The 27,503-nt window shown below is 38.6% G+C and overlaps 2 protein-coding genes across 2 annotated transcripts; both read left to right on the forward strand.

Annotated features, from left to right (window-relative positions):
• Positions 1,704 to 6,368, forward strand: LOC109228797 (uncharacterized exonuclease domain-containing protein At3g15140). The gene is made up of 6 exons (XM_019394001.1): positions 1,704 to 2,028; positions 2,337 to 2,539; positions 3,693 to 3,773; positions 4,678 to 4,803; positions 5,433 to 5,556; positions 5,703 to 6,368. Exons 1-6 carry the CDS (start codon positions 1,810 to 1,812, stop codon positions 5,901 to 5,903), a joined length of 954 nt encoding a protein of 317 aa, XP_019249546.1. The 5' UTR covers positions 1,704 to 1,809; the 3' UTR covers positions 5,904 to 6,368.
• On the forward strand, positions 15,330 to 15,752 carry LOC109229900. Its single transcript, XM_019395448.1, has one exon. It carries the CDS (start codon positions 15,330 to 15,332, stop codon positions 15,750 to 15,752), a length of 423 nt encoding a protein of 140 aa, XP_019250993.1.

The following is a 27,503-nucleotide window of genomic DNA, read 5'->3' on the forward strand; positions in this document are numbered from 1 at the left end:
CTATTAATCACAAAGCTTGTTGTTTAGTTGTATTGGTGAAAGTCTCTCACATAATAAGGGAGGCCAATTTCCTTTCTTTTTGTTGCTTCTTTTATACCCTAATATACTACAATATAAATGTATAAGGCAAAAAGGCCTCCTGGTCACTTAAACTTGCACCCAATTATCGTCCCGGTAAATAAACTTACAACTTCCCCATATGAGCACTTCAACTTGAGCATAAGTGAACTAATAAACACCTCCGACCGTTGAATCATAGCGCGTGCATTACAATTTCACAAACGTGGCAGCCCAATCAGCAATAAACAAATTAAAACCTGCCACGTGTCATTTTTGACCTAAAGACCCTAAAACACTCATTTGCAGTCGTCTCTCTCAAAGAACTCTACGTTTTCAATCGTTATGCTCAAATGGAGTCTGCTTAAATGGAGTGAATGATTGTCATAGTTGCTGGACAATCTTTTTCCAATCGTCTTCCTCTGTGAACGATTGGAATAAAAATCTTTTTCAGATATTTTCAAATGGAGTGAACGATATGAGTCTGCTCAAATGGATTATCATTGTTCTTCCTCTGTGATACTTACTGGAATATATTATAGCTCCAAAAGTCTAGTAGAACCAGTTCCCAAACCACGCCTACTGCTTCTGCAGAGGCTGCAAATATAGTACATAGAATCAGATTCAATAATTTAAGTCAACTCTGAATAAAGCAAAGAAAATACATAGCAAAATGGTGGCTAATGGTGTCCTATTATTCATAGATTTTCTGTCTTCAAAAAATCTTTTTCCTCTTCCGTTGTTCTTCTTCCTTTTTCTTTTTTTTTTCGTTATTGCTTATTTTTGCTTTGGAAACGACGGAACATACAGAGGAAGACGAAAAAGAGTTTTCTTTTGTGTCTAGACAGAAGATGAATTGGAAGGAAAGGGGAAGTGTTAACGAAAAAAACAAAATAAAAAGGAAGAGATAAGAGGACTGTGATGAGAGGGGTAACGAAGAAGATGAGGAAGGGGTACCTAGAGACATTTGGGTTTTTCTTTTCATTTTTAGTTTCTATCTTTTTTTAGTATTTTTTATTCCACTAAACTAATTCACGCGTCTAATTCGCGTGATTGGCACGCACTATTGCCACATCACACACGGTGTTGCCATACAAGCATGGTCAACGGTTAGAGGTATTTATAATACTTATTCTCTCAAGTTTGAGTACCTAAGTGGGAAAGTTGTAAAAGCATGGTCAACGGTCAGAGGTATTTATAATACTTATTCTCTCAAGTTTGAGTACCTAAATGGGAAAGTTGTAAGTTTGTTAACCGGGATGACAATTGGGTGCACGTTTAAGTGGCCAGGAGGCCTTTTTGCCCATGTATAATAAAGATGAATTTTAAAAAGAGTTACAGGGTAGTTTTGATATTCCGCGAGTTGAATGAATTTTTTGATTTAAAAAACACAACTAAGAACCTCTCAACCCAATTTTTCATTTCAGTTCTTTCATATCCTAAACTATTTCATTATTTGCGTATTCTAAATTGTTATTATCTAGAAATCTTAAATTTCAAATAAATATTTGATCAAATATTAAAAAATTTGTTAGAAGAAGTGAAATGTATACTCAAACTCAATTTTCTTGTTCTTTCAATTTTCAACTGTACATATTTTTAAAAATTTGGCGTCAACCACATATTTTGACCAAATGCCTACTAAAATCACTTTAGCTAATAGAGCACGACTCAGCAGTCACAAGACTCCCCACCGTATCCTTCATTTCTTCTTCAGGAAAACTCACTCCTCAAAGGAGCCGTTTAATTCCAATGGCTACGGGATTTTGTAGGGTCCCCTTGCTGCGGCGGTTGGTTGTATCTCCTCCGGTACTACCTTTTTCGTACTCACTTCAGCCCAGCCGTAAAATCAATATCTCCGCCTCTCTTTCTACCACCGAAGAATCTACTTCTTCCCTAATTCAGCCCACAACTTCCCGTACCCGTTGGAAGCCAACATGTCTTTATTTTACTCAGGGTAAGTGCACTAAGGTAATATACTTAACCTTCTAATACACACCTCTCTTGTAGCTATTCAATTGATTTCAACATTAGTACTTCCTCTAATCCAATTTATGTGACTAGTTTGACTTACACACGGAGTTTTTAGAAAATAGGAGAACTTTTAGAACTTGTAGTGGTATATGTGCCATAACATTTTTGAGGTTATAAAAGTTTATCATTTAAATTGAGAAGTTTAGGTTAAGTTATTTTTAAATTTAGAAAGATAGACTATAAAGGAAATAGTGTCATATAATAGGGAGTATGTTTCTTAACTTTCCTTTTTTAAAATTGTATAGATGGATGATCCTATGCATATTGACAAGTTTAATCATAATTGCTCCCTTGAGCTTATGCAAAATGCTGCGGGACTTAAGAATTTGCGGCAGCAGGAGTTGGAATACTTTTTGGTGCTTGATTTGGAGGGTAAAGTTGAGATTCTTGAGTTTCCAGTTCTCCTATTTGATGCCAAAACCATGGACGTCGTCGACTTTTTCCATAGGTCAACTTCCGTTATCTTAGTTTTAACATCCTGTTAAATGCAATATAACTGTCACGTTGTCACAATGTCAAATGTTTTATTTGCTTGAGCTATCATTGCAAGTATGAGATTTTGTGCTAACAGCCAACCATCATGATATGTTTAGGAAATAGATAATCCAGTAGCAAACATGGGCTTGTGGACTCTTAACGACCAATTTTATCTGCACCTTTGTGAAAGATAGGATGGAATAGGGTTGGTTAGTTAATATTATGTGGAGTGGGATAGCCTCTGGATAGATAGTAGAACTTCCCACAATGAACAACACAATCAAAATGATCCTAGTGGACAGTTTGACTGGTATAATATTTCTAGAGAAACATAAGTAGGAAAATAAAGCAGGTAAAAATGCACTTCCCATGCTAATATAGCTATTAACTTTGCTTTGCCAGGATTTGTCTGTGGAAACGAAAATTGAGTATGTATTCTATAGCAATTTCTTAAAGAGGAAGGATAACATTGCAAAAGATTCAAGGAAACTTTCGAAAATATCTTGAAAGGGAATGCCACACATACTTTTCAAACCCACAACTGCGAGGGAGTGGTGAACTCCATGTGGATTGAAAATTTGCAAGCGAAATAGCTGTCCGGACAAGTCCTGGTTCACATAGAAAGCAGAGGAAGAAAACAGAAACAAGGCTGTTAGGATTTTAGAAAATTGAAGGATGGGGAAGTTAGTCTTATCTTTTTAACATAGCATTTTCTTCTCTAGACTGTATTGCTGACCAATTAGATCCATTAGCACAGTCAGTGAACTTTCCTAGCCGTAACAAAAATAGGTGGCATTACCCTTTCCGGAAGACACACTCAACCTTTATTTTATTTTATGCTGTGTGTAACATTGGGCAGTTTGGTATGTATTTTCCACCATGAACTAGTGGCTTCTCGATGTAATCTATCATATCATATTGCTACTACATGAAGTGGAATAAGTCCATATTATTGATTGTATGACATCTTGACGTTTGTTACGTCGTTAGATTTTAACGTCTTGAACTTCTGTGAAAGACTTTCTTTTTCTTATAGTTTGAACTTTTGTGTAAAACTATGTTTTGATCCTGAAAATGTAATGATGTGTTTTATTGTCTATTTCTCATATTTGGTATTGCTACAGGTTTGTGAGGCCGACAAAAATGCATGAAGACAGAATAAATGAATATATAGAAGGGAAATATGGAAAGCTAGGAGTTGATCGGTATGGTATCTTCTATAGTACTTTAAAATACAATTCAGCACTCAGTACTTGTGCCTCTTGCTTCTATATCAAGAACCGCAATGTAGTTGTTTCACATGTTAAACTAGAAGCATGTCAGTCTATGTCTTTTAGTTCATTTCTTCATGAAAAGCAGTGTTTCTCTCTTTTCTTGAATTATGTAATCGAAGAGCTTCAACGATAGTTCTTTCTTTGTAGAATGAAGATATGACAATTAGCATCAGCATAAAAATTATTGCCTAAGGTCCACTGATTTGATTATCTGATGGGAGAACCCTCTTGGCTTCTCATGAATCCCTATATTTCTGTCATGAAGACCCGGAGAAGTGTTTCTTTTGGGTCTCAGCTGTGTGTGCAGAGTCCATTATTGATTCCTTCCCTTTTTTCCATGAGAATAAGAATGTGGTCTTTGTGGGTAGCTCCAGAGGTGTAGCTTTCCATTGTGGCATCAATGTCACAGGTTAAGATATGTAAAGCAGCATGTAGGCTAAGGGTAAACTTGTACACATTTATCTTCCTGCACCCTGTAATGTTGCTATTATTATATGCTGGACTACCTGCTAAATAAGATTGTATGCACGGGAAAAAACTTGCACCGAGAAAGTTAGCTGTTGGAATTATATTAGGAATATCCAAATCTGTTGTTAAATCATCAACAACGGAAAGAAGATTTCTATTTATATGTTTTGGTGGTACACAATGGTGATTGCTATGTAGATTGATAGAAATTGGATCGCTATGCATGCTTAGTTGCTTATAGAATAATAGAAATTAATGCCAATTCATCCTCATTAACTATTGATGCATGCACCAGTTTTGCAACAATAGCTGATTCCTGGATCGGATGTTTAATGTTTTTCATTTGTATCTATGCCAATTCTTGTAGCGTCTGGCATGATACAGCTATCCCATTTGGAGAAGTTATCGAGCAGTTTGAAGTTTGGCTGGGTGAACGTCAATTGTGGAGAAATGAACTGGGCGGCTGTCTAAATAAAGCTGCCTTTGTTACTTGGTGAGTTGTTGCAATGAAAGCATGAAATAATAAAAAATACTGCTGGATATGAAATATCAGTTGATGATTAAACTTTTTATTAGACATTATAGTAAACAAGATGCAAACTGAAATTTTTGGGAAAAGTCATTTGGTTTTGCTGTGTCCTAAATGGATGATTTGCAGATGCTCCTAACCCCAAAAGGTTCTAACGCTATTTTCTTATGTTGGCACTTGTCACTAATCAGAAATTTCCTGTTTTTCGTTGTATTAGCCCATCTTAGAGCTTTCCCTGTTTGGCGGCAAGAGCATCTTCACTTCTAAGGCAAAATTTGCATCGACATATTAGTTTGAAGGGTATATCATGATTTGGGACTTACTTATTGATGATTAGTATGTTATACTTGAATATCTTGCTTTTAAACCTTTCATTCATATTTGAGTATTAAAATAACATTTTCTTTTTATCTCCATGTAAAAAAAAGGTAGGGGGTTAGGACATTTTTGGTATCATTTGCATTATAGAGTAGTATTATATTTAAAAAAATTAAGACCAAGGTGCTAATGTCCACATTAAGTGTAAATATATAGGAATCAACAGAGCGAGTAAGTTCTTCTGAGTGGCTGAATTTTCAATTTGTATATGGTAGTGGGAACTGGGATCTGAAGACTAAAGTTCCTCAGCAATGCAAAGTAGCAGGGATGAAATTGCCACCATATTTCATGGAATGGATTAATCTGAAGGATGTGTTTTTGAACTTCTACAAGAGGAGGGTGAGTATGCAAACTTTTAACAATGCCATTCTCTCATATTGATTTAGGAAATTTAGGTTTTCTCAACTTCTCTATTCCATTCCTCTTCCTCTTTTTTTATACTTCCTGAAGAATTAACCGAAGTATTTTTACTTCATTAATGGTAGGCCAAAGGAATGCTTTCAATGATGAGGGAACTCCAGATGCCTTTGTTAGGGAGCCATCACCTTGGAATAGATGATGCAAAAAACATAGCTAGAGTACTACAGCACATGTTAACTGATGGTGCCCTTTTGCAAATTACAGCTAGAAGAAACCCTCGTTCTCCTGAAAAAGTTGAATTTCTTTTTGAGGATCGCATTGTATAACTGGTTTCTGCTGAACCATTTTGTTATCACCTAAACTTTTTTGGATATCCTTCCTCTTAATTTGTTCAAGTTTCAGTTGAGGTCTCTTTTATTCAGCAAAGCATCATACCCGCCCATGCACTCCAACCCCTGCCAAGAAAACAGGAAAAGCAAAAAAGAAGAAAGTGAGGAAGAAGATAAAAGAAAAAAAATATTGGCGGAGACTTGCATCAGTAATTGTACATTGATATCATTTTCTTTCAATTGGTTGACTATGCACCAAGTTGGTGGAGTTTTACTGGGAAAATCATCAACATTTCTTTGTTGGTTGGGCTGGTTTATTGGATTTGATCTAATTTGATAGTAGGCTACTATTAGTAGCATTTTTTTTTTCTTTCTACTGGGAGGAACAGCCTGACAACAAGTTCTAATTGAGCTGGAGACTCGTTAGTTTTCCTTTCAATCCAAGACTTACTTTGTGTTGCAGTGAAGTACTCTCAACAGGGAAATTACCTATCCTTTTTTGTGTACTGTTTCTATGACCAACAGACGTTGGGCTCAGGGCAAATGGATCTTTTCTTTTATCCCTTTTTGTTCCTGAGTTTTCTATCCTTTTCTCTGCACAATAACAACAACAAATCCGGTGTAATCCCACAAGTGAGATTTGGGAAGGTTAGTGGCTCCTTTTCTCGCAAGTGGAGCTAGAATCATTTTGGACAGTAGATAGTTTCAGGATTAAGACGTATTTGAGTCGTTAAGTCCTATGGGCATGATTTCTATATGATTTTGATTTCTGGTATCATGCAGGCAATACTGCAATTTTTAGACTAATGCTTAGGCAGATTACAGGCATTCTAAATCCTATAGGCATAATTTCTAATTTTTTGCGCAATGAAACGATCCTAGAATTATGAATTACCGGTGCTGATTTTATAGACGTGTGTCTCAAGAAGGTGACAGTATCCTATAGGGAGGATTTCTAATAGCTGATAACTAAGGCAGTGAAACAGCCTTGAAAGTCTATTATTAACAACGTTGATCTCATAAATAATTTTTAAGCGAGTGACAACATCCTATAGGCAGGATTTCTAACCATTGACAATCAGGCTTGATTTTATAACACTTTACTCTTATAGGCATGTAATCTAGGTGAGGCAGTGTAATGAAAACAACAAGGGTAGTCGATTAAAAGATTAGTGTCCTATAGTCATGATATCTAGATGAGCAATACACTAAAAGTAGGGAGAATTACACAAAAATACACTCCACCCATATACATTGCAGCAGGATAACCCAGTTACAACTTTGCAAATCTGTAGCCCATTAACAATAGGCCAAAGTTCGAAAAATAAGCATTTTTTTTATTCTGCAGATCTTCAAGCACAAAAATTCGGTGATTTTTTATTCTTCTTCCCCAAGTTTGTATATATTTTTTACTATTCCAGCTACAAAAAATTCAAATTCATATATAATGCAACTTGAAAACCTTAAATTTTCTTCTTTTCCAAGTTCCAAATAGCATAAATAAAAAATAAAAAATGAAAAAATTTATTGCGCGTTCATGATTTGGCAAATAAATCAACAAGAAAAGTCGATTTATACATAGATTAAACATATAAAATTTTAATTTTAGATTTAGCTGCACATGTGCATTATATGTATAATGATGTATATCTTTGTATAAACTTGTATATACAATCTCTAACAGCGTATATCAGAAAAATAAGACAAAGAAGAAAAAAAAAGTGTCAAACATCCATGGATGTCTGTTATACACGTACAATGAATATACACATTTGTACATTAAAAATATAGATAATTTATACAATATTGTACGCAGATATACAAACTTACACATATTTATACAATACTGTATAAGTATGTATAAACACTACCTACACAAATTTACACTAGAAAACACCTTCTGTCCATCACCACATTACAGTTTTCGGTGGTTGTTGGTGTTGAATTTTTCCGGCGAGGTTTTGGCATTCAAATCTGGGCTTCACCAGTAGTAAAGGATGAAACAAAAACTAAGAGAAATAAGAAAATATGAGACGAGGTCGCCGAGATGCTCTTTTATGCAAGATCTGATAGTTTTAGGCCAGATCTGATAGTTTTTTGGACTGATATGCCAAATTTTGTTGTGGTTCCTTAACCTCCTTTTGTCAACTAACTCAAAAATCGAAATTTAATTGACATAGATTGCGAGGATTAAAGAGCCATTGTGCACACCTGTATAGAGCACAAAAATGACTAAAATGTTACAGTATTTGTTTTTGTTTCTTCACTTGAGTGCTCAAAAGCAATTATCACGAGTGTGTACAAAAAGATTCTGTAATTTTTAGGGAGAACGAAGAGAGGCGAGTGAAGAGAGATTGAGTATGCTGGGAAAGAAGAAAGAAGAAAAGAAAAAAACCCTAGAAGTATGTCTTTAATAATGGGCTAAAGACTGGAAAAAAAATTCAAATTATATACAACCTGGGCCAAATCGGGTAAAGACTTCAAACCTAGGCCATTTTTAGTTGGGTTGTTGGGCCAAGTGATTAGATCCGTAATTCTTTCCTAAAAGTAATAGAAGCAATCGACCAATGGATTATTTGAAGTCCTATAGGCATGGTATCTAGGTTGACAAAAAGCATATGTTATACATCCTATAGGCATACTGTCTAAATGCACACTACTAACATAGAATCGAGTATGGCAAGTACTTGAACTAACATGTTTGAACAATGTGCAAGCGATATATACGTGATTTCTATAGCTATGATTTCTACTGATATGCAGAAATAAAGCAAGTTAAACAAAGTAGCACATAAAGCATGTAAACCCTATAGACATATTTTCTACCCTTTCATGCGAATATTAGAATACTCCAGCCCCCTTTCATTAATCTCCCCATTATTCGTTATTAGAAATTACTACAAGCCCACATGACATAGTATAAACCTAAATATGACTAGTTACAGGATGAAACCACTACAAGCCCAATAGAACAAACACAGGCCCAACGCAAGAACAACCCAAGGATGTTCCCATGCCTTCAATGGTCTTAATCTTCGCACAACAGCAAACCCATAAACCGCTTACCATCGCAACCTGAGTTCCATACTCAAAACCAATATGTATGGCCCAACAATAGGCCTAACGAATAATCTTACTTACTCAAATCAATCATACGGGTGACAAAATGTTCATAGAATTAACTAAACAACTTAAACACTTAGTTTTTAGAGTTGTGGCTAACAACATCGCTAGCTAAGATATATAAATAGGATCAGGCTAGATTGGGAAGCACACAAGGCAAGTTTATGCTTGTAGTTTCAGCGACAAAGTTTAAGAGTGACCTAATTAACCACATAGGATAATAAACCATTCCAAAGAGTATCAATAATGAAGCATGATCCAGAGTCAACCTAGGGAATCTTAGATGAAGGTCTAACAGATTTAAGCAAGAGGCAAACAAAGCACCGTCAACATATAAAAATGCTCATCATGAAAACCCAAAGGAACAAAGTAACAGAACCAGCTCACGTTCAAGCAATTGCTTAATGGAACCCAAGCATGCTGAACATTAATCATAATACAAGAGACATGTTGATTCTCAGAAGCGAGATAGGCTAGTATTGAACCTGATACTAGTTGGCCATATATGAGAGGAGACACTAGTTATGAGGTTTCCTAAGGTCTCAAACAGTGTTGAAGAGCACAAGATTGCATAAGTCCAAGCATACATTAGAACTTAAATAGCATGGAACAGACCTTATCTAACCAGTACAACATCAGGAACTCAGCAAGTTGGACAGGAATGACTTAACAAGGTCTGGCACATATGTATTGATTATTACAAAGATATAGGACAGAGCAGGGAACATGCATTAGTTTACAAGTAGTAGGGAAAGCAGGCTTAGGCTAGTAACATGATCAGGAGTTAACTCTAGTGAAACATTAAGTTATACATGAATAACTCAACAAGAATTAGAATAGGTTCTGGGCATGACTCGTCTCATCACAAGAGTACAGAACAAAGTAAGAAGCGAAACTCAGAATAAGGAACAATAATAAGCATTAAAACATACACATTAGAGCAAACAAACTTAAGAAAACAGAATCAAGACAACAAATAGGCAGATTCGATTACTAGAAAGCATATAGACTCAAGAAGAGCTCCAGAGTATACAATAACGTGGTGATATAAAAATCTCAGAGACATAGATATGCAGAACAGAACTCAAACGAAAGAGAACGGAATTGCAAAGGCCATAGGTACTTACTAGTTACAGATTAAGGAACAAGTAAATACGAAAAATAATTTCAGCAATACTCCAATGTCAATAGCAAAACGAACAGTAGAACCTAGGAATCTCATTGCGTCAGAGTTCCCAAGGGTTTCGAATGAACCCGGAGCAGTGCTCACACTGAGAAAGGTTCGATAATTAAATTTCGGTGGCCTTGGCTTTCAACCGGCCAAGAAATTAAGCCTCAAAGTAGTATAAGACGAGTAAGAATAAGAAAGTAGTAGTAATTTTTCGGTGATTCAAAGTCTGTCTAAAATGGAAAATGGGGAGGGGTTATATAGTGGTAGAAATCGAACAAGTGATAGTAGATGATAACCATGCAATTTAGATAATATTTACACTCTAATTTGGCCGCACTTTATCAATGTTTGAATGTAAAGATAACAAAATGCTCTAATTAAGAGTATTATGCTTTGCAGGAGCCATTCCGAGCTAGGAGGAAGCTAAAAGAGTGTTTTGGAGTCAATATGGAGCATGGAAGGCCAATAGGAATATAACACGGTTGAAAAGGAGAAAGAAGAGCAAGGACCAGCTCCGCGGTCAGGTCCGCAGACAGAGGTTGTGTCTAAATCCGCGGTCTATCCGCGGTCCAATCCGCGGCCACGGACGGGTTGATGGGAGCCAAAAGTTCAGAGTCAATTGTGTAATTTCCAGGACGACTCTCCTTGACCTATAAGAAGCCCAGCTCACCCAAAAAGAGAATAGAGAGGTTATTGAAGGGATTTTGAAGGCAAGAACAGGCAAGAAGCAAGGCGGAAGATTCGGCATAGAGTTTTTACTTTTCTTCTTCTTGTTTTTATCATTGACGATGAATTCTATTGTTATGATGGTGAAAACGATTATGCCTAGCTAAACTAATCTAGGGTTTTGATGGAACCTCTTGGAGAATGAATTTCTTGTTATGTTAATATAGATTTACCATAGTATTTTCTCTGTTTGTTCAACTATATTGTGATTGTTGTTGATTGAAGGGCCCTCAATCGGCTGTGCCTATTTAGTATGTATTACTCGGGAGAGAGTGCATATTTAGGTAGTTGTTGAACAACACTACTCCTGACGTATATGAGGGATCAATACGAAGGGTTTAACGGTGGGATTAGGGATAACGAAACCTTGGGTGCGATCTAAGTGAGCTGTAACTAAGGCCACCTAGCGTAATTCGGGAGAATATGTCTAGTATATTGTTGTAATTACTCGGGAGAGAGTTACGACAGTCAGAGTGCTCATGATCGATAAAGAAGACTTACGCAAATTTATAGCAAACATAACGGAAAGGATTCCGACAAGAGGGGAAATCAGAACCTTAGACCATTCCTCTCCTTGCTTACAACCCGTTTATAGCTAGTTCTTAATTACCGCATTTTTATTACGTAATATTTAGTTAATAAACACTCAATTTGTTACTCAAATATCTTTGAAGGTTGAATACGTGAATTTTTGTGAGTCCAATAGTTGTAATTGATAGGTTAATTCCCTATGGGATTCGACTCCGGACTTGTTAACCGGAATATATTTGCAGCGACCGCTTTGTCCTTTTTATAAGTCATAGTTGGGCGTGATCAAATTTTGGCGCAGTTGCCGGGAAATTAACGGTGTTATTGATTGCAGTTAAAAATAAGTGCAAAAATTCTTAGTGTAGTCAATTTTCTTCAATTTAAACTACCATTGAAATTCTAACATTTGTATTCTTGGTTGTTACAGGTGCATGCCTAGAAACTCCTCAAGAGCTGGTGAATTGTTCGAAGCATTATCAGATCCTGAGAAAGTGTTCAAGGCATTGAATCGTGCAAACAGGAAAGGAAAACGACAACAGAACTCAACCGAACAAATTGAACCAGACATGGAAGACAATCATCCAAACAACAGAGACAAAGTGAATGACCCAAACGATCAAGGTGTGGCACCTCTTGTGCCAGAAGCAGCACTATATGATTGGGCACAACCCACCGCTGACAACTTAGCAACTGCCATTGTAGTCTCTCAGATACAAGCAGATTCATTCCAGATCACAAATAACATGCTACATTTGTTGCAGAACAAGGGACTGTTCTCTGGGTCATACGTTGAAGATCCTCAGCAGCATCTAAAGAATTTCCTATCAATCTGTGCCACGCAGAGGCAACACAACATGACACCGGAAGCAATACGTTTGTTGTTGTTTCCATTCTCAGTGATAGGAGCAGCCCAGACTTGGCTTAATTCACTCCCCATAAACTCCATCACTACTTGGGAGGAATTAGTCAAGCAGTTTGTGAACAAATTTCATCCACCCAACAAGGCTGCTCAGCAAATTGATGAGATATTGAGCTTCAGATAGAAACCAACTGAGACGCTACAAGAAATGTGGGAGAGATTCAAGGGTCTACTGGTTACGTGTCCACATCATGGTATTCCGGAGCAGATGTTGGGGCAGAGATTTTACATGGGTTTGGCAGATAGTTTGAAAGCCAATGTTGATGCTTTAGCCGGTGGAGCATTTTTGAGCAAAACATTCAGAGAGAGCAAGATCCTACTTGACAAGATGGCACGAAATTCAGGATGGACAACAAGAAACGCTCCAATCACTCATGTGGTTCACTCAGTGGCTCTAGACCCGGCTAACTCCATAGCTGAAAATATGGCCACTCTACTGAGACAAATGAGCATCCTCACTAAAAAGGTTGACGAATCAAGCCAGAAGCAGCAGTTACACATAGTTGATGCAACTAATGGGGGTTTATGTACATCATGCATTAATCAACCATATGTCTGCTCGTGGAGTGCTGAAGGTGATAACCAACAATACCAGGAGAACATGAATTATATGGCCAACTACGGGGGACCGAGACCAGGGGGTCAGAATTGGGGTCAGCAAAATTAACAATATAGACCAGCTCAGCAGCAGTACAACAACAACCATAACCATGGGGCTATGTGACCACAGAGGCAAATGGTGCCTTACCAAAGGCAACAAGGGTACAACCAGCAAAATCAGCAGCAGGCTTATCAACAACCTCCACAACAGCACATTATGAGACATGAAGATGGGTTTGCTAAACTTGAGGGAATGATGCAACAAGTGATTGAGTCCACTGGAAAACTAACTGACAAAGTAGACTCACATGAGTCAGCGATAAAGAATATTGAGATCCAATTAGGTTAGATTTCCATGGCCCTAAATAATCGTCCTCATGGGACATTACCTGCAGACACCCAAATCAATCCAAAAGAGCAGGGCCCCAAGCAGCTGATGGTAGTGAGTCTCCAAAATGGTAGAGACTTAGATCTAGAGCAAGAAATTGCTCGTGAAAGCAGACAGACGGAGACACTAGTGCCAGTACCCGTTGAGCTAGACAATTCAGCAGGGTTAACTGAGGTGACTGATCGCTGCCAACTCGACAGTACACCAAGGTAGGAAGAGCAGGTCGCAATAGCTTTTACCTGAATAGTGGTCGGGATCGATTTCCACAAGGAGATAGTAGTGGAGTTGGATTTTCTGTCTAGTCTAGAGATGTGTTTGTGCTCCTAATGTCACTTCAAACATTCTTGGTTTTTGATTTTATAACTACTATGATAAAACTAATGATTAACGCTAAATTATGCTACTAGAATAGTGCAAAGTTGTATCTAATGGGAAGGAAGGCACTAGGGTCGTGGCATTACCTAGGTGGCTAATTGACGGGTAGATGTTACTAAGGATAGATTGACATATTTGGGGCTTATGCTATAACCGTTGCACAATTGTACCCACTCTCACACCTCTCAGTAGAGAGAGTGATTTTGCCCAATTGACTCTCTCGAGACCAATTGGGTAGGACAATAAGATCAAGCAACTAGGGTTCAAGTAGGGTGATTACTCTCTCGAGATTTAACCCGTTAATTGGGACTATCATTTCTCATGAGTCCATCCCAATTCCTTGTTGGGTCAATTTTGGGGTCATAAACTCTCTTTCTCAAGAAGAGTCAAACCCATAAAGCTTGAATCAGTGTTTGCAACCACCAATTCTTAAATAAAAACATAAAATCAACCCAAATAACAAACACCCATAATCAATCTAACCCTAGATGGCAACACCCATCAATTACCCACACTAGGGTTGAGCCACAACCCTAGCTAATGGGTTTAGCTACTCATGCTTGAAAGAGAAAATGAAGAAATAGATGAAGGACTAAGCATATTAATTAATTACTAAAAAGAAATCACAAGAATCTATCGTAAAATTAAAGCTAAAGTGCCAAAAATGGCTACAAAATCGAGTCTCACGAGCGCAGCTGTGTTCTAGCGATAACAGATGACCTAAAAATGGTAAAATGTCCTATTTATACTAGGCTGGAAAAACTGGACAAAAATACCCCTGCGGGGTCAGTGCGGGCCACCGCGGCCGCACTGGCTCTTGGACTTCACATTTCTGCTCCTCTGAAGTTGGACTTCGCGGACCGCGCAAAATGGACCGCGGCCACGGAGGGAGTTGGCGCGGTCCGCACAATAACGACCGCGGACCGCATGGCATTGTTTGGAAAAAATGGTGGCTCTCTGAATCTTATGACCGTGGACCGCACAAAAGGTAGTGCGGCCGCGGAGCCCTGATCGCGGGCCGCGTAAGATGTATTGCGGCCGCGTTGCCCTTGAGTCCAAAATGCCAACTCTCTGAATCTCCTAGTGCGGCCGCATGTCCATTTTGTGCGGTCTGCACTAGGCCTTCTTCCCTTAGATTTCTTGGTCTTTGATACTTGAGCAGGTTTCACTCCTTTTTTAGCCGATCTTTGACATTTCGTCACTTTATTGATCAAACCTGCAAACAAGCACAACCTGTGAGCATTTTGGGACTATTTTGTGGCGATTTATAACCAAAGCACAGGCAAGTAAGGGCGTAAAACATGTTAAAATCCTAACTTATCAGTGACGGTACAACAGGCACAAGAGAACACCAACAAAGAAGAAGAAGTTGTGAAAGAGACGGAGGTTGCACCGGAGCCGACAGTGGAAGCAGTGCCTGAACAAGAGAAAAATCAAATCACAGGGAAGAAGCGACCTCCAGCATCATTCCCACAGAGATTGGCCAAGTATCAGAAAGATGAGCAATACAAGAAATTCTTGGAGATGTTGAAGCAAATTCAGGTAAACATTCCATTGATTGATGCGTTAAAGGAGATGCCTGGTTATGCGAAGATGATGAAGGACTTGATGTCCCGCAAGTTCAACTCTCAAGATTTGGCCACGGTTACACTGACTCAAACCTGCAGTGCGGTTGTAATGAGACCCATAGCTAAAAAGCTGTCTGACCTAGGGAGTTTCACAATTCCTTGCACAATAGGCAACTTTGCCTTTGCTAAAGCACTGTGTGATCTGGGAGCAAGCATAAACCTTATGCCCCTGGCTATCTACAAAAGTCTAGGCATTGGAAGAGCTAGACCCACGTCTATGTTACTACAGCTGGCTGATCGAACAGTGAAGAGGCCCTCTAGGATTCTAGATGATGTATTGGTACAGGTTGGGAAGTTTGTGTTCCCAGTAGATTTTGTCATCCTTGACTGTCGGGTTGACCATAATTTTGGAAAGGCCATTCTTGGCCACTGGAAGAGCCTTAATTAATTGTGAAACTGGAGAGCTCAAGATGAGATTAAACGATGAAGAGATAACATTCAACGTGCAGAAATCTATGCGGAGACCAAGTGAATTTGCTAATTGCTCTCTAATAGATGCGGTGCATGTAGTCTTGGAGGAGGAAGATGAAGCTTTGAACATTAAAGACCCTCTAGCAGCTTGTCTCATGAACTTAGACGAAGCTAATGGTGAAGACTTGGCAGAGTGGGTACTTGCTCTTGAAGGCCAAGGTTTTTGGAGAAGGGAGCTTGAATTTGAGCCTTTGCACTTAGAGGAAAGAAAAACTCCTCCAGCCAAGCCATCAATAGAAGAGCCACCAAAGTTGGAGCTGAAGCCACTGCCATCCCATCTCAGGTATGCATTCTTAGGACCTGACTCAACTTTACCTGTTATTATCTCAGCTAGTTTGTTAGATGTGCAGGCAGAACAACTTTTGCAGGTACCGACTGAGTGCATGACTGCAATTGGGTGGACCATTCCAGACATTAAGGGGATCAGCCCGGTGTTGATATCCAATTTTTCCTTATAATATTTTTAAAATGCATGTATGCCTTCAAAACTATGCATTAGCATCAATTGACATTTTTCCATAATTTCTACATTTTTTAGGGATTTTTAATTAATTTATCCCAGCATTTTTATTTATATAAACAATCACTAATTGCATCACAAATAGTTTTATAATAATTTTGTGGCTTAATTTTATCATTTGCATTTGAACTAAGTTTTAATTATTTCGCAAATAGCCACATTTGTATTTTTTGGGTTATAATTGCAATTACTTTGTAATTATAGCCCATGCATGCATTATTACATTATTTTACCATAAAATAGCCTTTTATATTTTTTAAAATATTAATTAATTATTTTAAAACATTTCTAGGCATGAAATTTATTTTTATAATTTATTAACTATTTTTAAAAATAGTTTTAGCAATTAAATGGGTATTTAACAAATGACCCCTTTTATTTTCGGACCTAGCCTAAGTTAAACAGCCCAAATCCCTAACCCACTAAGACCAGCCCAAATCCCGAACCCACTAAGACCAGGTCCAAACCCGGTCCCCAAACCCTCTAAATCTTGGCCGTTGATCATAGAGATCAACGACCACCATCACTTCTTACTATTTTTAACCAAACGACCCCCAAAACCCTAGCCATTATTCACAAACGGCCGCCCTAGAATCACTAATCCTCTCCGTCTCTTTAAGACCTAAACCTAACCCTAGCCGTTTGAGGCTCCTACTGATCGTCTATGTCTCCTGGTTGCTCGTTCTTATGATTTCCTAGAAAGATCTCGAAGAGATCTAACCACATCTGGTTGAAGACTCTCTGAGAGTCCGTCTATGGTTGTGAGTGATACTATTTCGATGCTTTTACGGTTCAAATCTCTTGTTTGAGACTAGATTCTCTTTACTCTTTCATTATTTCTTCAAAACCCTCATTTCAAACACGAATCCATCCAGATCTTTGTATATCTGGAAAGTTTCTAAGTTCGTCGTCGATTTTTCTTTAAAGAGTTCCTTGTTTCTTCACTATTAATCGATTTTTAGCACTACGCTACTTTAGGTTTTTGATTTCTCTGATTTCTATTATTCGAATCTCTGTATGTTTGAAGTGCTTTCTGTTTCCATGGCTATTTCTTTAAAGTTCTCCTAATCTTCCTCCTACTAACCAACCCTAAGTATCTAATTATCTGGAGTTTCCACTTCCATTTTTTGCAAAAGGTTTTTTGAAGTTTATATGTTTCGTTTGATCTTTCTCGCATGGTTATGTTTCTGGTCCAATTGTTTGACCATTCAGTGTTTGATTTCAACCTCTTGTCCATTATTGTTTGAATAATTGAATGATTAGCCTAATTATCTAGGGTTTTATTTGTTTACTAAACTAATTTACCGATCCTGATTGTTTTCCTTAATCTTGAGTTCTTAATTGACATCTCTTGTCTATCTATGGGTTGATTGACCCTTTGATTGATCTCTGATTACCCGTGTTGCCTTATTTGTGAAATTGATTACTTGCTTTAAGGGTTCTAACACTAATTGACTGTTAAACCTACTTCTTGCCTTATTTGAAATTCAATTAGAGTTATTTATGGTATAATTCCCTAATTTCCTATCCCCAATCAAGCTTGATTGATTATTTGATTACTTCCTTACCTTATTTTTGCAATGTCAATTTGCCTTGCCTTATTTACCTACACTATTCGACTCCTATATATATATGCACTCTCATTCTACCTTAGACACGAACAATAGTTCACACGCACACAAAAACTTTCCTCTCATCTCTCTCTCTGCTACTTGTGATCACTGCTTGACGAGCCGGCTGAAAGCCATGGCTAGGCTGTTGAATCCTATCTACTTTACCTTCTGTTTCTGCTTCCTTAACTGGTATGCCTCTACAATTGTCATTCAGTTAATTTGTGCGTTTATCACCATGTTTACTTCTGTTAAATTTGTATGTTCATCAGCATTTTTACTTTTGTTTAAATCCATGAGTTTACCAGTATGCTTACCCCTTTTTAATCCATGTGTTTGCTAGCATGACTGTTTCTGTCCAATCTATGTGGCTACTTCTGTTCAAACTATATATTCAATAGCATGTCTGACTATATGTTTCCTAACATGTCTATTAATGTTCAATCTATGTGTTTATGTCCACTCCTGGCCAATACATGTGTTTACCACAATAGCATGTTGACTCCTGTTTTTCTAATTAGAACTATGTGTTCTGCCTTCAGCAAGTTTGCATGTTTACTTATGTCAAAAATTAGATCTATGTCTTGCATACTCCCCTACTAAGCCTGACCCCCCTATCTGGATACTTTGCTCCCCAATCCCTATTACCCCTTACATGTAGCTACTTTATTTTCAGCATGCCTTGCTTCTGTGTTTGGTCACTTAGTAACAGCCAATAAGTTTAAGTAATCCTATTTTCTAAATGCTGCTTGTTTGGCTGGAACCTTTGCCTAGGTTCTAGGAACTGAATGCTCCTGTTTACTTCTGATTTTCTGAAAGTCTGAAACTGCTTTTCCTCAAAACTATTCTTGCAAATCACTATCACTTCAATTCCTAGAATACTTAGGTTCCTGCCCCTCCAATGTGAGCATTGCTTTGGAGTCCATGAGGCTCCTCTGAACTTTGACACACTGGGGCTGGCTATTCCACACTGCACAAGCTGTTTAGCCTTTAAGGAGGCCTTGGTGTGAGCACTGCCCTGGGTCCTGGAGGCCCTTGGGAACTTTGACACACTAAGACACCCTCCCTGGCACTATGAGACGTGGCAATCGAAACTGTTTTAAGGCTTGGTTCCCAGGTTTTGCTTTGGGCCTATCTAGGCTCCCTATAGTATACTGTTATCATTCCTGTAATTCATTCTACACTTGGTTTGTAATATTATTTACTTTGTAAACAGTTATTGGGGAAATTAGTAAACTGGGAGGGATTATTATACACATTTTGTTGGGGAATGGGTAGATATCATGCCTATAGGATTTAAATCAGTGTTTACATTCCTAGAAACCATATCTATAGGACCTTGAAATGTTCACCACTTGTATGCGTTATAGAGATCATGTCTATAGGGTTCAAACCAAGCTTTCGCAATCAGAAATCATTGCGATGTTTGATTGTTTCGCATGCATTCTTAATACCATGCCTATAAGTTAAAAATCAATCTTGCACTTTTAGATATCATGCCTATAGGTAAAAAAAATCAATTTCTGCACTTAGGAATCATGGTAAATAGGTTCAGCATTTGGAAACCATTCCTATAGGGTAAAATTAATCTTACATATACGTTTATGGTTTTGAAAATCAGTCTCGGCATACCAATCCGCCTTTAAAATTGCTGCATTTAGTTTCCGTTGTTCAAAATCCATGATTGTACCTAGACAGCATGCCTATAGGACCTAAACTGCCTGAAATTGTTTATTGTTTTATTATACTTCTGAATAACGACTAGAAATCATGCTCATAGGATGTCATTGATACACGCCTAGTGTTACACCCCGTGTTTTCGTACGTAAGAGTACATCATAAGTCAATTAATGTAAGCTCAGAAAGGGAATCATCTTTAAAAGCTTACAAAGTTAGTTCATCATGTTAACGTGGAGGTTACAAATATTTAAGATCATTAGTACCAAGTAGCAAGAGGGTTTGAAGGCTTAGAAGCTAAACGAATTGAAGAAAATAAGTTTCGTCGAAAGTCGACAAGTTGGAATATTTTACCATGTACTTTTGGGGTGATACTAGGGTTATTAACATTATAAGGAGATTATATTATGAGTTATTTTAGTCGTACGATAGTTGGTGTTATGTTTTGAAGTCAAGCGAGTTGTGGAACAAAAGTTGGAAAAGGTCATCACAAGTTCCATTTATAATATGCTGAAATTTAGGTCAAATGTAGATGCATTTTTCTCCCAATATACTTGGAATCAATGGATGATCTACATATAAAATTGAAGATCTACGAGTCTAGTTTCCAACGCATTAAACCGTTCATCGATACGATATTGGAGTAGAGAGATATTTGCATTTTCGCGAGACAGCGCAGACTGGTAGGTGACAAGTAGGTGCATCACCTACTTGCCAAAATGAGAGGACTTAATTAAAAGCCCCAAAGTCGGCCAAGAGGGGACTTTTAAGGGAATAAAAACTGAGTTATTTCACCTGTATTTCAGACCAAGAAAACCTAATTGAACCCCTGCAACTCCTCCCCCAAAATCCCACACAAACCCTAGGGTATTCCGGGTGTTACGACGCGATTCTAGTGCTGAAAAGTCCGGACAGCATGCTAGTTTCTCTTTCTCCTTCTTGTATCCGTGTTGAGGAACTTATTTTTGATGAATAGGACCAGGTTTCATGGGTGATACTCAGAAAAAGGTAAGTTTATACTTCTCCTTCCATTATCTATGCGTTTGCGAGTTGTAACTCGATCGTAAAGAATAGACCTAGCTAGTTTCGGAGGAATGGTATGTTGTTTGATCTTGTGCAATGGTTGGCTCGTTGTGAACTTATTTTTCAGTTAAATTCATGGCTGGTTTATTGTATAAGAGGTGTAATGATGTACTTTTGGTTGTATTTCTTAATTTGAAAGAAAAGACAAGTCGNGCCCCAGCATGTATCTACGAACCCCTTCAAGTGCTTGTATGCATTTTGATCAGAGGCGCCCGTAAAATATCCTCGTTGCTCGAGCAAGGTCAACATGACATTTGTGATTTGAAAGTTCCCCGCCCGGATTCGGGGAGGAACAATGGCACTCACATACCCTTGATTAGGGAGAACTCTTGGGACTACTCTTGGCGGTGGGGGAGGAGGGTCTGGAATAGGATTGTTGTCATTGGCCTGACAGCCTCTACGTGGAGCTTGAGGTATGGGAACCTCATCATGATCAATATCTTCTACCTCCTCCCCCGCCATGGCATTGCCAATAGGGTCATTAGCATTTAAAGCCATAGTACCTGAATGATCGACACAAACAAAATTAGTAAACAAGAAGGAAAGAGAAGCAAAACACAAAACAAACTAAACAGATAGTCAACACCGTAAGCTCCCCGGCAACGGCGCCAAAAAGTTAATCGCTGCCAACTCGACGCTACACCAAGGTAGGAAGAGCGGGTCGCAATAGCTTTCACCCGAATAGAGGTCGGGATCGATTTCCTCAGGGAGCTAGTAGTGGAGTTGGATTTTCTGTCTAGTCTAGAGATGCGTTTGTACTCCTAATGTCACTTCAAACATTCTTGTTTTTTGATTTTCTAACTACTATGATAAAACTAATGATTAACGCTAAATTATGCTACTAAAATATTGCGAAGTTGTATCTAATGGGAAGGAAGGCACTAGGGTCGTGGCATTACCTAGGTGGCTAATTGACGGGTAGATGTTACTAAGGATAGATTGACATATTTGGGGCTTATGCTATAACCGTTGCACAATTGTACCCACTCTCACACCTCTCGGTAGAGAAAGTGATTTTTCCCAATTGACTCCCTCGAGACCAATTCGGTAGGCCAATAAGATCAAGCAACTAGGGTTCAAATAGGGTGATTACTCTCTCGAGATTTAACCCGTTAATTGGGACTATCATTTCTCATGAGTCCATCCCAATTCCTTGTTGGGTCAATTTTGGGGTCATAAACTCTCTTTCTCAAGAAGAGTCAAACCCACAAAGCTTGAATTAGTGTTTGCAACCACCAATTCTTAAATAAAAACATAAAATCAACCTAGATAACAAACACCCATAATCAATCTAACCCTAGATGGCAACACCCATTAATTACCCACACTAGGGTTGAGCCACAACCCTAGCTAATGGGTTTAGCTACTCATGTTTGAAAGATAAAATGAAGAAATAGATGAAGGACTAAGCATATTAATTAATTACTAAAACGAAATCACAAGAATCTATGGTAAAATTAAAGCAAAATTGCCAAAAATGGCTTCAAAAGTTGTTCTCACGAGCGCAGCCCAATTCTGAAGATAACAGATGACCTAAAAATGGTAAAATGTCCTATTTATACCAGTGTGAGGCCCCGTAAAATTTTTGGCTCATAAACCAGAATCTTGTGGTGTCGGCTCCGAACGCGTGTTAGGAATGTGTAGAATTCTCGCCGCGGTTCGGACCCTTGGTATTGATCTAAGCTTTTAAAAATCAAAAGAATCAATTTTCCAGAAAAATGCCATTATGCGGCCCAGAATGCGGTCGCAGATCCAATATGCGGACCGCATTACCACCGCATAACGAAACAGTGGTTTGGTTAAAACTTGAGATCAAGATGCGGTCCAAAATGCGACCGCATAATTGATATGCGGACCGCATTTCTACCGCAGAGTGGAACAGTAGAGTTGTCAAAATTAATGTTGAAAATGCGGTCTATTATGCGATCGCATAACAAATATGCGGACCGCATAGTCGTCGCATAATCTCCTTTGAATTTTGTGAATGTCAGTTCTGCGGTGCACTATGCGACCGCAGAACATGAATGCGGACCGCATTCCTGTCGCAGACCCAAACAGAATCCTCAGAGTTTTGGAGGCAATTCTGCGGTCCAATCTGCGGACCGCATTTCAACTCTGCGATCGCAGAATGCGACCGCAGATCTTGCTCGGCTTTTTTTTTTTCCTTTTCTTTTTCTTTTCTAAATTTTAACCCCGACCCCTTTTAAATAAAACACCCCAACCCCCTCATTTTTAACAAGCTTCTGAACAAATAAGAGAGAGGGAGAGAGGGTTCTTGAGAGAGAAAGCCACCTTCTTCAAATTTGATCCTTGAAAACTATCCGGGCGGGGAAATTTCAAAGCAATTATCTTCATCCCCATTCTTGCAGGTAAAATTCCTAACCATTTTCATTTAAATTCTGGTTTAATCTAAGGGGAGGAAGTCATGCACGTCTACTAAAACCTAGAACCTAGTGGGAGTAATTGGGTGAGAGCAAAGACTTGTGCAAAGAAGGGGCTAGTAACCTAGATATGTTCGGGTAGTGGTTGTGAAGCTTGAATTTTGAGTTATGCGTATTAATTTGTGCACTATATGAATGTTGCTAGATTATTTGGTGAATCAGAAGTAGAAATTAAAAAGGGACTCAACCCCAGGTATGTATGGCTAAAATCCCTTTTTATTAGAAATTGAGCTCCGTTGTCATTTATGAAAGCATGGTAAGAGTTGAATTGGTTAGCATATTGCTTGTTATTACGCATTAATTGATATGCAATTATCTGTACATATTCGTGAAGGATGTGTCCCAACGTGAATAATGTGCCAATCTTGACAATTTGATAATGACGGAAAGTACAGTTATGTGTGGAAATACTTGGGCTATAATCCAACATTGGAACAAAGAATTATTCATGCTAGCTATGTGCTCATTTACCTGTGATTGCAATTTGAAGAATCCTCAATATATGTGTATATGTTCACAACTTGTAAAATGAATATCAAAAAAAAGGGAAACGATGTGATGATGGTGGCCATGAGTGCCCCAGGAATTGTTATGTTATTTGTGGAATAAAGACTTGAAGTGTTGGCTAATGAGAATGGAGAAATGCCTCTAATGAGGTGACCTAGCCGATCGGGTCGTGATCGGACATCATGCCGCACACATGGTGGTAATGTGCTGATATTAGATTCCGGATAAAAGAAATAAAATATTGATTGAGAGTAATGCCTCCAATGAGGTGACCTAGCCGGTCGGGTCGTGATCGGACTCCGCTTGGGATAGCGGTGGTAATGAGAACAGTGGTGAACACGTGACAGAAATGCCCTAATCAATGTTGTGGAAATTGTATGAAAGATTATATGAATTGCTTCTTTGACTTGCCCATATTATTTGCTTGTATCTGTTTGGTAGTTCTTTCTAGTAAAAAAATGGTGTTTAGTTATACATACCAGTACAATTCAAATGTACTGACGTCCCTTTTGCTGGGGGCGCTACATTCGTGTTATGATTGTAGGTGGCTCCATAGTGGACGGTGCCGACCGTGTGTAGCGGAGCGTTTATTCTACTCAAAGTATCGGTGAGCCCTTTTTCTTCCATGGGGCCATATGGTGTATCTTTTGTTATTACAGCTTTCACTTTTGAGGTATAGCCGGGGCCTTGTTTCCGGCCTAGTCATGCTTATCTGTTGTATCCTTAGAGGCTCCAAAGACACTAGTGAGGGTTATGTACGGGTGCCCGGGGAATCCGCTGTATGTATATGTTGTAATCCTAACCTTGTAATCTCCTTAAGCTGTAACCCTAATAGAATCCTTGAAGCTAGCTTATGTACGGTAAATTTTTAAGATATGAAGTGAACCAGTAATGTGGTGTACACCGTGTGTTATCGTCTAAATTAATGAAAGGCATGAGTCCCGTATCCATATTGATTTGGGGTAGAAAGTGCTCGGTAAGGCTTGCTCCGTCGGGTTCACCCGATTGAGCGCTGGTCGCGCTCCTCGGATTTTGGGGCGTGACAGTGAACAAAACAAAATAATAGACATGAGCTACCACTATAGAATCTGCCAATAGGGGTAAACACATAAACAAAGTACAAAATCATGAAACTCACCCATATATGAAGCAAAATAGGAGTAATCACCCCAATAAGAAAAACCAAAAAAAATACGAATGATGCTCTTCTATAACAATCGAAACTATACTTGTACAACATCATATGGTGTAGCGGCCTCAACTCTACCATGGAAAGCCCATCAATATGTCGGGCCTCCCCCTCTTGGGCGGCGTCTACCCGCCTAACTTGCACCCCAAGCTGGCGGTGTAGGGATATTAGCAGCTAGAGTATAACTCATAGCTTGAATACCCCACTATGACACATCTGTCCGGAGTCCGGGACAATCTCTCACCATGTGGCTGGTATCTCCACACTCGAAGAAACCTCTCCACTAACGTAGCTGTGGAAGCTATCCGATATGGGTACGCTGAGTCCCATGGGTACCTGAAACACCGTGGGAAGCCTGATGTGCAAATTGAACTGGCTGACCCATAAAACCTCTACCATGTTGTACCCTGCCTCTAAAATAGGGACCAATAGATCTCTCCGATCTACGAGACCTCTTAGCCTCCCTAACCTCTCCCTCCTGATCCTACATCCCTATAATCTACGAGCGATCTCTACCACCTGCTAGAATGAAATATCCAACTTCAACTCCCAAGCCCTGCTGAATCGGATACCATGATTGAGCCCCTCAATGAACCTGCAGATTCACTCTCTGACTGTAGAAACCAATGTAGGTGCTGTGAGCTCGTGATTTTTTCCCTATATGAATTATTCCCATAAATTCAAAACAAAATAAACTTTTCCCAATATTTGCAATTTCGTAGATTTTTGTAGCATTTTCGTTAATTGTTTGCATTTGTCTGCGCATGTTAACTTTGTTTAATTAATGAAAAATACAAAAATATGTTGCATTTGCATTTAGGATTTAATTTTACATTTTAGGATTAATTAACAAATTAGTTGTTTTATAAAAATAGAAAAAATCACAAAAATAACCTATTTTGCACTTCTTAATTTTAGTTTTGATTTTTGGTAGTTTTTCCTTTAATTTGGTTATTAATTAATTGTGGTAATTATTAGTTGGACTTAATTAATTTAATTTGGTAGGATATTTTGATTTAGGAATTAATTTAGGTTAGGTTTTAATTTTTGGAAAAAAAAAGAACTTCTAAAAAATAGAAAAATTGAAAAGAAAAGAAAAGAGTTGAAGAGATCAATTATGGGCCAAATCTATTAATTTTCCAAGACCAAATCAATTTTCCCCTCTAAAAACCGGCTGACCCAAGCCCTGATCCGCCCAACCCGGTCTGATCCCCACTTGAGCCAAACGATGTCGTTTTGCCATCTTTTCATCTAAGCCATTGATTTGGTTTCATCCAAAGGCCCTAGCACATCCCCTATCCCACATAAGATTGTCCGAAATCCCCAGTTAAACCTAAGACCAAACGAACCCCTTCTCTTATCTCCTTCATCAAATAACGCCGCCCCTGAGCGAGTCAGCTATTGTCGCCGGCGAAATAGCTCCAATCACCTCCAAAATTTGGCCATGCAACCATCACCCCTCCTTGCACCCTAATCCATCACCATTTTTCCCAAAATCGTCGCCAAATCGGACCTGTTTCAAATCTGAGATCGAACGAGAAGAAAATCTCTTAAGTCCTTGAGTTCTGATGAACGATTGGGCTTGAAACGAGTATTGCTCGTTTGTTCTTAAAGGGAACATATGGTTAATACTAGTTTCGAGTCAAGTCGGAATCGTTTGAAGTTTATCAAAGCCTTGTGGCCGTCGAGGTATTTGTTCTTTGTTCTTGCTCTTTCGTCTCCGTCGTCTGCTTCATGTTTGAACCATCCTCCTTCCGTTTCTTCTCTTCTTATTCTGGTTAATGTTTAAGGCTATGGACCTGAGCCTTATTCCTCTTTAGTTTTAGTTTAATTTTAAGATCTACAAAACGGGTTAGCGTATCAATATCGTGGTATAATGTGATTAATTAGTCGTTTAATTACTAAATAACTGTTTCCTTGCTAGATCATCGAAAATGTGGATTGAGTTCGCGGGCTCCTTTTGCAACCATTCCTTAGCTTCCCCCAGCAGTGAAAAGGGAAATAGTGTCAGCCTGACATAGTCCTTGGAAACGTTCGGATAATTGTAAGTATCCGTAATTTCCAGAAAATTCTGAATGTGCCTCTGCGGGTCTTCATGAGATAGACCCATATATTGCCCTGTGGACTGAATCAGTTGTACCATATATTGTTTGAGTTCAAAATGCCCTGTGATCTCAGGCTTCACAATAGCCTGAGTCATATTAGCAAGATTGGGCCTTGCGGCTTCAATCACCGCACGCTCTGCATTACCTGCCATCTCTACTGGCTGTGGTTGAACTACGATGTCCAACTCTCCTTCTATTCTAGTTCTAGCTTCGACTTCCCTCCTCACTATGTGAAGTGTTCGTTCAATTTTTGGATCAAGATGAAGGAGGTTGTTGGCGCTTCTACTCCTCCGCATTCAAGAGAAGAGCCTGTGTTAACACAAACAAGGTAAACTGAAAATTAAAGCTTGAACAAATAACTAATAAAAGCTTAACTAAGTCAAGTAGCTAATTTTTGAGTCCCCGACAACGGCGACAAAAACTTGTTGCGACCAAAAGCACTCACGCAAGTGTACGTGATCGTCAAGTAATAAAGTGGTGAGTAGAGTATCGTTCCCACGAAGACTTGTTGTATTAACTATTTGACTGATTCAAAA

The sequence above is a fragment of the Nicotiana attenuata genome, chromosome 7 (assembly GCF_001879085.1).
Source record: "Nicotiana attenuata strain UT chromosome 7, NIATTr2, whole genome shotgun sequence".
Taxonomy (NCBI): domain Eukaryota; kingdom Viridiplantae; phylum Streptophyta; class Magnoliopsida; order Solanales; family Solanaceae; genus Nicotiana; species Nicotiana attenuata.